The sequence below is a fragment of the Poeciliopsis prolifica genome, unplaced genomic scaffold, assembly GCF_027474105.1.
Source record: "Poeciliopsis prolifica strain line A6 unplaced genomic scaffold, Auburn_PproV2 SCAFFOLD117, whole genome shotgun sequence".
Classification (NCBI taxonomy): domain Eukaryota; kingdom Metazoa; phylum Chordata; class Actinopteri; order Cyprinodontiformes; family Poeciliidae; genus Poeciliopsis; species Poeciliopsis prolifica.
Genome location: NW_026562492.1, coordinates 456,898 through 468,460, shown reverse-complemented (window position 1 = coordinate 468,460; position 11,563 = coordinate 456,898). Strand labels below are relative to the sequence as shown.

The following is an 11,563-nucleotide window of genomic DNA, read 5'->3' as shown; positions in this document are numbered from 1 at the left end:
TACTTGTAGAAATGGGAGAGATGCCACTTAATCTCAGAAGAGTACAAAGACTAGTTATCGGTATCATGTAAAGGGATATAATGGAAATTATCCATGTCAAGAAATGTTAAAACCTAGTTAGGAAAAGGGACAAAAGAATTTAAATTCTTTTGGGTGGGAGATAGAAAACATTATAAAAGACTTTGGTTTATCTTATATAAATATTAGTCCAACAGTTCCTCTATTACCAGTTCATCCATCTCTATTTCATGACAGTGTTGTTGATTTTATTTTGTTGGAGAAAAGGAAAAAAGAAAAAGTAGAAGATTCATTTTCAGTTCAATCATATTTAGAAAATAAGTACTATGGTTATGTCCAAATTTATAGAGATGCTTATTAAACTCAAATAGCAATAATGTGGTGTTATTCATTGTTCTGGAATTCAAAATTAAAAAATGTAAAAGAATTACTGATGGAATATCAGTTTCCACAGGAGAGATGAGATGGGAATCATTTTAGCTTTAGGATGGATTGAGGAAGTTGGTCCATTAAGAAGTATAGGATGGGGCGTGCTGTGGTGGCGCAGTGGTTATATTGGTTATAAAAGGTTAAATAATACATTATTTAAAATGGGAAAACATCCAACTGGAAATTGTGATATTTGTCTTCAAGAAGAGACAGTGAACATTTTTTTGTTGTTTTGTTATAAATATCCTGTTGAGAGAAGAATTAGTACGTCAGTTACAAGAAAATAAATTACAGTGGAATATACAAGATAGTTTGGAAAAAAAATTCTACTTCTGACTATCTTTGTTATGTAATAAATTACCTTAAGAAAACGAAATTGATAGAAAGGATATAAGTTTTATTTATTATTATTATATTATCAGTTTTTTTATGCAGCCTCCCGATCCACACTCCATTCCAGTAGATGGCGATAATGGATATCTCAATACGTTGCTTGCCAACCGCCACAAAAAAAGAAGCCCTGCTGGGGGGCTAAGCACCCTTAAAGGTCAAATCCTGAAATTCTGTTGAGAAACCCCTTTTTTTTCAATTGCAACTTTATTCATGCTTTTTGAAAGACTTTCACAAGTGGATCTTGCAAATGAAATTTATTCCACTTTTAAGTATTGATATTATAGAATTGCCGCGGTATGGAGCAGCAGGAATCTGTATCATGAAGTGTTGGATCCTGCTGGAACTTAAGGTGGCAGCACATTTCTCAATAAGGTTTGACTCTGGACTACGATGAACCGAAACCAAGAAGAAGAGTCGTTCCGTTTTACTGTGTTAAAACGACAAGGCTAGCATTTCACCCTCTGCTTCGGTGAAATGCTGCCTCACTATTGAAACACCCGTCTTTAGTTCTCTTATTTTGAATGAAATGGTCGGAAGCTGTAAACTCACTCCCGGAAGTTTTTTTTTTCCTGATTTCTGGCTGTAGAAAGAGAAAAAGACGTGCAGTCGTGGTTAGCTTAGGTTGATCGTATGTTCGAATAAAACCTGCAGGGCGGCCGAACTGACCTCACATGGATCCGAACCGAATTATCCAGGCTCTGAAGGGCACAATCGACCCGAATCTGAGGTTAGCGGCGGAGAATGAGCTTAATCAGGTGGGGGAGCAACGCTTATTTCTGCGTCTTTCTGCGTTAGCAGGCCTGACAAAATAGTTAATGAAACTGATCCCAGGCAGCAAGAACAAAAGATTCAAAGCCGTTCTGACAGGCCGGTGGCCCCGCAGGCCGGTGGCCCCGCAGGCCCGAGTGTTTATTGAGCTGCTGTTCCTCAGCTGCCTGTGTTTCTGGCCTGCTGTATAAACGTCTCAGCACAGTTGGCAGGAAAGACTCTCTGGAAGGGGTGTTTTAATATCAGCCAGTGTAAGGATACAATCAAAGAACTAAAGGATATTTTTTATTTGCTGTGTAATTTATAAGACAAAGCTTAGTTACCAAAATAATTTTGGTATAACGACATTCATGTGTATTGAAATCATCACTTTTGCCGGAGTTGGTGCGACTTTAGTAAATCTCTTTGACATGCTGTCTGGGCTACATCCTGATCAATGTTTATCCATTCTTCTCTTTTTGTATCTAATTTTGAAATTTGACCACCATTTATAAACAGGCTGAAGATTTGGACCAGTGATCTCATTTTTATTCCTTGTGTGTCCTTAGGAACAGGTTTGGTTATGTGTGGAGAACCTTAAATTCTCTTTTTACCAGATCACACAGATAAGTTTGTAAAAATTACCAAAGGCACTGTTGCAAATTGAACATAGTTTATTGAGCTCACAAAACCCTATGGGCATAAATAGTCAGTTTATTTTCTTGCACAACATTGACCACACAAACCCTGGGAATCTTACAGCTGAAAACCAGAATTAAAATCCAATTAAATAAAGTTTGACTGCTAGGGGGAGGAATAATAATAAAGAAAACACGAATATAACTAAATGCACTTGAGTGTTCCCCAACAAAAACACACTCACACAAAAATCCCTGATGAATGAAGCAAAGAAAAGTCTTCCACTAGTCTTCTGACTAGTGGAAGAGAACAGCCTGGCACCCAGGGACAGCATAGGTCCTTTTATTTTACAAACAAGCCAGAGCGCTGGACGATAAAAACTCCCCTTCCCTAGACAAAAACCCCCAAAATAAAGAAAATGCTTTGATCAATAATAACTATCCAGAAAAGAAATTCTAAACTAATATAACACTGAAATTGAAACAAAACTAAAACAGTAGCAGGCCAACCTGCACACAAAAGAGACAGAGTTAGACAAGCACCATAAGTAGCCAGATAATAATAATAAACTGCCTTTACCTTCTCTAAACTGAAAGAGTCAATGGAACTCTGTACATCTCTCTAAGAGTAAATAATCAAGTGGAGGCATCAGAAATAATTCTAACCCGCCTCACGCTTAATGTTCAATATACCTCCAGCTGAATCAGCCTGGGCTCTGATCCCTTCAGCGATCTACCGATCTTTTAAATGTAAATGCCGATTACCTGTCTCCCTAATGAACCAGCTGCACTCCAACACACCGTCTTCCTTATATGGGAAAGAGGAAGTGTGTGCAGCACCATACTTCTGGGACAAGATGCCCTGGCTACACTCCTAATGTGTCCTTCATTATAATTTGATGGTATTCCATAAATCAAATCTAATAGATTAGACATTGACATCTAATACATTAGACATTGACATCTAATACATTAGACATCTAGGGACAATAGCTGTCTAATGGGTCAAGACACTAAACCCTATCATCATAAGACATCTACTGCCCATCTTTCTGCATGCTAATGTTGTTGGGCAGAATTTTGAGGAAGCGCATAACCTTGTAGGAGAAGTATGAAATATAGGATGCACTGTCAACAGCTCACAAGGTTAATTAATCACATTCACGTGAATGGTCAGTGTGTATCACATACTTACATATCACATGGCACCAGGATGCACTGAAGAAAGCAGGTGATTCAGAGATGGTGGTGTTATCCTTTGGGCAATGCCCTGGGTCTTCTATTCCTGTGAATGTTGCTTTAACATACCTACTCAAGCAGTGTTGCAATGCAAGCATCACTCTTTATGAAAGCAATTCCTGATGTCTGAGGTCTTTTTCAGCATAGCAGGTACATCCTGTATGGCACATCTGAGTAGAACGCCACATAAATAACCAAGATCCATAGCTGCTTCATCTCACAACTTATGAGACTTGAAGAATCTACTGTGCTAGACACTACAGCACACCTTTATGGTTCAAATGGGCTCCATACCACTAAGTGATCAGGGCTGCTTTAGTAGCAAAGGTGTTTTATAACTTAACTGTTGTAAAGTTATTCGCAACTTTCTCCATTACCTGTCTGCAGGGATCCTTAGTCTTCACAATGTTGTTTGTTCTCTAATGTGCTGGAAGGCAAACTTCTGAAAGCAGACACAGAACAACTTGATTTAGACTTTAGATTAAATTAAACACTAATGGATCATGTTTACTACTGATTCGAGGAGTTCAGAATTGACTTGATTTTATTCAGAGATGTAAATGTAAAGACGGGGAATAAAATATGTGGCACATTTCTGTTTTTAACACACATTTCTAATAAAACACAGTGAGATTTATGAAAATGTCTATGATTAGAAACACACTCCAAAAATTAATACACATGAATAATAATAACTTGCAATTATTCAAATTAAATCTTTGTCTTGTGAAAGAACCTGTGAAGTTTCTCATCAATGTCTTTTCAAATTTGAGAACTTCCCCTTACTCAGGGTATTCTGTCTCCTTGCCTATAATGTAGCCAGGACTTTCAGGTTAACTTGACAAACTTGATTTTTACTGCCTTTCTGACAGGGATCATCTTTAAAAATGACCATGATAAACTTGTAGGACCAGCTGGTAGAAGAGTACCGGAATGTGCTAAGTAGTTTTTGGAAGAAAAGAAAGCTGGCTCCATATATAGGAGATATATATATGGCTCCTATATAGGAGATATTTTCAACCAGATCAATGCAACTTCCAAATTTCTTACATTACGTACTGGTGCAAACAGTACATAATAGAGGTTTGTTTTATTCTTTGAAACTTTAGATGGAAGATGGATAAAATGGTTCATTTTAAATCTGAGCTAAAAGTTCAAACTGTCTTTTTTTTGTGTTTCAGTCCTATAAGATCATCAACTTTGCTCCTACCCTGCTTCAGATCATTGTGTCAGAGCAGGTGGAGTTTCCTGTCCGCCAAGCAGGTAAGACTTTGAACTCTTCAGTTGTCTTTGGGGTCAACAGTTGAATTTTCCTCTAGTAGTTCAAACCTTCCCACTAGTGGAGAAATAATTTGTTTTAACAAATTTTAATATGTTTTGCTGACTACAGGTGGAAATTAGCTTTTGTAGCTACAATCAGGCACAGGACATCTCTGGTTAATGTATGTTATTAATTGTACTGTTTTTGAAAAAGTTATTCACTCATATTGTGCTTAATGGAAAGATATTTTTATTTTTATATTCTTTTTTATGCGTTTCCATGGCAGGGCGGACAGATGCAGCGGCTCAGAGTTCCTCTCATTGTCAGTGTTTTTAATGGTGCAAACAGTACGTAATTGAGGACTTTATACAAATCCACAACATAGTCACATAGTCCACAAGCCAGACTTCTCATGGACAATCATCTCAATGGGCAGGCGTAAGATGCGGTGACATGAAAAAAAACAACAAAATTTTGGATGCAGAGCTGGCAGGGTTAAATGTGTGCTCCTGGCAGTTATGGAGAGGGCCACACAAACTGCCTCTGCCTAGCATTTTTTTCTGAAATGCCAGGTCCCTCATAAATAAGATGGATGAATTGAAGCTTCAGTAGGCAGCAAACAGACTGGTAAATAATCACTTTCAGTTCAGGCATCGAAGTGTCCTTGAGCTTAGCAGTTCTTTGAATTGGTCATGGGTTCATCGGTCCAGGCAGCCATGTGTCTTAGTCCGTGTGATGTCCTCCGTTCTTGGTCATCCACCTGTACAAAGTCCCTAAGATCCATTTCCTCATGATGGGGATCACCCAACACAAAGCAGAAAAATAACAATTATGACTCTAGGAATAACTCTATTATTAGAGTTATTCTATTATTAGAGTTATTCCTATTTTGGCTCCCCATTTACCTAAAATTTCCTCCAGACATTGCCATGGCCAGTCGTTCTTTCCTGCGTTTTCTTTAAATTCTACTCTTAGTTTGTTTAGCTTCTAAATGTACCTTTTGGTGAGGTGTTCATAGGAATATGTACAGCATTCATTAGCAAACATGTGACAGACTCCTCCCATTTTGGGAAAGATCCAATCGAATGCTTGACTGTTTTGTCTTGTCATCCTACTTGTTTCATGAAGTTGATTTCCTAGGACCATAAATCCTTCAACTCTAAAATTGATCATTCTCTGTGAGTTGTAATAAATGTAGTTAATCCATTCAACATTTTTGTTATTTGTAATCCACGGTAAAATACTGCAGATTCAAATCCTGCAACAATTTCATGTTGCGCTATGAATTCATCTGGAATTCCCTTTGGTTGACCTATAAGATTCAAATATACTCCTTCCTTTAATCCATAAAGTGTCCTTAAAGTAAAGGTTGTGTCTGGTAGGAAGAAATCTCCATGGAGAAAACAGTTCGATCTGCAAGACAACACTGTCACAGAGCAGAACCAAAATGGCGTAAAACTCAACTTCACGTTCATAATGACATCTATAAAGAAAGACTACGTAACTATCACTCAACACTAAAACATGCAAGGGAGGCTTTCTTTGCAGATGTTATTAACAAAAACATGACAATGCTGGAGCTTTATTTGCAACAGTTGACAGGCTCACAAACCCTCCTGTGACGTTACCACATGAATCCAATCTAATGCTGATGGAACAAGTTTTCCAGCTTCTTTTCAGAGAAAATTCAAAAAAATCAGAGGATTAATCTGCACATCAACTCTAAAGCCAGAACCATTGCTGTACCAAAACAAAACAAATACAGGAAAAATGACCCATTTTCAACTACTTAATTATAAAACCCTAGAAGAAATTATAAGTCAATTAAGTTCAAGCTCCTGCTGTCTGGATGTCCTACCCACACATGTCTTTAAGAAAGTCCTGCCTGTTATTGCAACTGATCTGATCCAAATAGTAACTCATCACTCACATCAGGCGTTTTCCCCCAGGCCTTGAAAACGGCAGTTATCAAACCACTGCTAAAAAAGAACAATCTGGACAAATCACTACTGCAGAATTACAGGCCGATCTCTGACCTCTGACCTCCCATTCATCAGCAAAGTTATTGAAAAAACTGTGAAAACAATTAAATTGTTTCCTCATGATGACCAACTGCTTTGACTCTTTCCAGTCTGGTTTTTGTGCTCACCGTAGCACAGAGACTGGCCTAGTCAAAGTATTCAATGATATTCATATAAATACGGACTGTGGGAGAACCACAGTGCTGGTTCTGTTGGACCTCAGTGCAGCTTTTGACATTTTACTGAATCGACTGGAGTTGGGTTGGACTCTCCGGTTCGGTGCTCGACTGGTTTGAATCTTACATAAAGAACAGGAATTTCTTTGTTTCAATTGGAAACTTCTCATCAAAGAGGTCAAAGGTCACATGTGGGATACCCCAAGGTTCAATTCTAGGACCCCTCTTATTCAATAATTATATTCTCCCACTAGCTCAGGTTATAACAGAAAATAATATTAGCCACCATAACTGTGCTGATGACACACAGCTCTACATTATGGTGTCACCAGGTGACCTTTGACCCCATCCAATCACTGAATAAATGCTTAGAACAGATAAATGTGTGGATGTGCCAAAACTTTCTCCAGCTGAACAAAAACAAAACTGAAGTCATTATTTTTGGACCTAAAGAGGAACGATCTAAAGTCAATGCACAGCTTCAGTTATTACAACTAAAAACTAGCGATCAGGCCCGAAACCTGGGAGTAGTGATGGACTCGGACCTGAACCTTCAGAGCCATATAAAGACAGTTACAAAGTCGGCCTTCTATCATCTGAAGAACATCTCCAGGATTAGAGACTAATGTCTCAGCCAGATCTAGAGAAACTCATTCATGCGTTTATCTTTAGTCGCATTGATTATTGTAACAGCGTCTTCACAGGCCTGTCCAACAAATCAATCCTCCAGCTGCAGCTGATCCAGAAGCTGCTGCTCCTGTTCTCACTAAAACCAGGAAGATAGAGACATAACAGCAGTTTTAAAGTCCCTCCACTGGCTCCCTGTAGCTCAAAGAATAGATTTTAAAATACTGTTGTTGGTTTACAAATCACTGAACGGTTTAGCACCACAATACGTCAAATATCTGCTGTTGTTGTGTCAACCTTCCAGACCTCTCAGGTTCTGGTTCTGGTTCTGCTCTGCATCCCCAGAACCAGAACCAAATGAGGAAAAGCAGCTTTCAGCATCTATGCACCAAAAATTTGGAACAAACTTCCAGAAAACTGTAAAATAGCAAAAACCCTGACTTCCTTTAAATCTAAACTAAAAACACACATGTTTAGAATTGTATTTGAAATCTAATCAATTCAAAATGTAGTGATGGAACTTGACTTAATGTATTGTTTATTCTATGTTGCATGACTTTGTGTTTTTGTGTTTGTGATGTGAAGCACTTTGAAATGCCTTGCTGCTGAAATGTGCTATACAAATAAAATTTGATTTGATTTGATTTGATAATCACCCAGGCTTCTATGAAGCCTTGTTTTATTGTTATGCATTCCGACTATGTCTTTTACTCATTCTAAATCACCTGTAGCTGTTTGTCATGTGGTATTTTAAATCATGGTCTTCACTCCACTGTCTTCCCATTTTCATTTCTATGTCAAATCTGTCATCTTTAATGTACATAATGATTAAACATTGATCTTTGATGTGTCTTTCTCTCTGTTTTTTCGTAGAACTGCCACACTGGTTTCGATTGGCATAATTCACATGGGTTTCATACTCCGTTTCTAGATTTGTTTGAAATTCATTGTCTGTTAAGCTTGCTGTCCATTTCCATCTTAAGTGTACCTGTCTAGTTTTGCGAATAAATTTTTTGGAAAGATATGAATTGATACTTGCTGGAAAGAACACTGGTATGTACTCATCTGGATTCCTATAAGTTGTGTGGTACTTATCTTTGTCATTGGAGATTGATCTTTCCTTGTGAGCAGTAATCTTTAAGTCATTGTTTGTCCCCCCTGGAGCCTGTCTTTCAGTCGCTGTTCCGTCACTTGGGTTCGTCGTGGTCGGGTTGTCCCATGGTGTGGGCTGCAGGTTGCGAGAGTTCATCTCTTTTGTCGCTGCTGCTTGGCTCACCACCTCTGTCAACATCCACAGTTGGACAGTTATCAATATCAGTGTCATCCCGGTGAGGCTTCTGCTCATCATCTCTGTGAAACTTAAGTTTAACTTTGTCTCTTTTTTAAACTTTAGTACAGTTAGTCAAATGATGCTAAGTGGTACTTCCTTCTACCTGAATAGTCGTTGGGGTTGCTTTTTTGACTTCATAAGGTCCTTACCCTTGGGCCTCGTGCCATCTGCGTCTGTACACCTTGATGTACACCAAATCGCCTGGCCTCACCAGTGGCTCCCACACTGCAGACTCCAGGTTTCTGGATTTTTCCTGCAAATAGATAGCTTTATGGATAGCAGTTAGTTGTTCAACATATTCTTTCAAATCAGTTTGCAACTGCTCAAGGGGAGGTCCCTTGTAAGGTAACCTCCATTGCGGCACAGACATTGGCCTGCCGGTCAGCATTTCATGCAGGATTAAATGCATGCTTCTGTGCATTTGCATGCAATAGCTCATCAGTGCTAGTGGCAAAGAATCTACCCAATTCAGTTTAGTTGATGCACAAATCTTTCGTAGTTTTGCTTTCAGAGTTGTGTTGATGGGTCCAACATTTCCTGGCTTTGGGGACAATAGACTGCACCAAACCGTTGTTTGATTTGCAGCTTTTGCAAAATGCCTTTAACGACTTTTTGTACAAAAGCTGAGCCATTGTCTGAATTGATTTCAGATGGAATTCCAAATCTTGGAATCACTTCTCTTGTCAAAAATTTAATAACTGTCTGCTCCTAAGGTTTTTGATGGTGCTGCTTCAACCCATCGACTGAATCGATCAATTATGACCAACATGTACCTCTTACCTTGAACTGGTTTAAGCATGTCTACGTAATCTATCACCAGGTATCTGAAAGGTCCTTCTGGAACTGGAATGTGTCCAATACTTGGTTTTATGCCTTTCCAAGCATTATTTTCGGCACATATTTCACACTGGCTTAGAATTTCATAAGCTTTTTCAATTTGTCCATTACTTTTCCTCGGGCACAGTGGTCTAAGCCATGGGCTTCTGAGACCAGTAATGTTAATAACGCTACGGGTACCATTAGTAGGCTTTCATGTGACCTCCATAAGCCATTTTTACTCATCGTAGCACCTCTGCATACCCATAGATCACGTTCACAGTTACTTGCTTATTGTTGCATCAAAATTACATCTTCTGGTGTTACAGCTGGTTGTAAGGTCACTACAGGTAACAAGATTGCCACTTGGCTCTTGGACGCCAATTTCGCTGATTCATCAGTCATGTTGTTACCTCTTATGACAACGTCATTACCTTTACAGTGTTCTTGACACTTGATCACTGCAAGCTTCGAAGGAAGCATCATGGCCGCAATCAATTCTTTCAATTGTGCTTTATGTTGTATGGGGCTTCCGTCTGCCTTTTTGAAACCTCTTGTCTCCAAATTGCTGCAAATAAAAAGCAAACTCCATGAGCGTAGGCAGAATCGGTGAACACATTGCGGATTTTGACTTAGCCAATTTGCAGGCTTCAGTTAATGCTTTGAGTTCTGCTAGTTGTGCAGAACATGGTTGGTCACATGTTTCAGCTTTGATGGTGACGAAATTTTCACCTATTTGTTGTACCACTGCAAAACCTGCTTGATTTTCTAGGGGATCTCTGAAGTATAACCCTTCAACAAAGTATGTGACTTCTGCATAAGGCAATGCTGTAGATTCCAAATCAGGTCTGAGTCTAGTATAGTTCATTGTTTCTGCTACACATTCATGTGGTTCTCTGTCAAAGTCCAAAGGAATCACATTTTCTGGATTGTTGGTGATGCATCTTTGAATGTTTGAAATCTTGTGGTAATCTGGTGTAACTGTACTTTTTAATGGATATTGAGGACAAAATGGAAGCTTAGCATTCGGTTTCAGTTCAACTTTAAATGGGTTGGCGGATTTCACAACTCCCACATCTGTTTCATGTTTTGACCATACTGATTCCGGAACTTGTTTTAGCATGTTTTGCATTAATGGGTTTTCATCCAACTCATCTTTTTCTTTTGTTTGTTCTGTCATTAATTGGTACTGTTATCACCTGGGGTTTTGCTGTCATAGAAGTTTCATTTATTATTTGAATCATTGTTGCAACATCTGATTGGTAACTTAATGGGCTTTCTGTTTGTTCCCATTTAATCTGTGTTGCAATTTTCATCATTGGTCCAAGGTCTTTTGCATGAAAACTTTTATTTACAAATCATATTATGTGTGGTACAGATTCTGCAACATTATACCACTGAGAAATGAAATCATTCATCTCTATATTGAGCACTGCTCCTTGTCTCCCAACAACAATGTATTGGGACACAATTTCATTGCTTCACCTTGTGTTTCTTTGTCCCATTGTTCTTCAAACTCTGTGCTTTTTGAAATGTCACAGTACATTGTGCAATGATAATCTAGGAATGTTTTTTTTTTTAGCATCAGGAAGTTGTATTTGAATATACTGTCCCCATTTAGAAATTACTTCTTCAATCAAGTTATTAATGTCTCCTAGCCAATAAACTTTAACTTCATGTTGTTGCATGTACATTTGAAGATCCAAACCTTCTTTTTCAACAAACACACCTTGAGGAGAACACCAGATTTTTATTTTTAATTTGCATAAAGCATCTCTTCCCAACAGATTGATTAGTATTTGATCAGATACCAAAATTGGTATTTTAATTTCATTGTCATTTGTTGCAAGTCGAACAGGAGCTGTCAT

The 11,563-nt window shown here is 38.4% G+C and overlaps 1 protein-coding gene across 2 annotated transcripts in view; it reads left to right on the top strand.

Annotated features, from left to right (window-relative positions):
- The first annotated feature begins 1,032 nt into the window (after positions 1–1,032).
- Positions 1,033–11,563, top strand: part of ipo8 (importin 8) — a 57,839-nt gene continuing 47,308 nt past the window's right edge. For both annotated transcript variants that reach the window (XM_055024230.1, XM_055024229.1), the window contains exons 1-2: positions 1,033–1,595; positions 4,646–4,727. In XM_055024230.1, the coding sequence (XP_054880205.1) occupies positions 1,512–1,595; positions 4,646–4,727 (166 nt within the window). In that variant the 5' untranslated portion in view covers positions 1,033–1,511. The remainder of the gene's footprint in view (positions 1,596–4,645; positions 4,728–11,563) is intronic.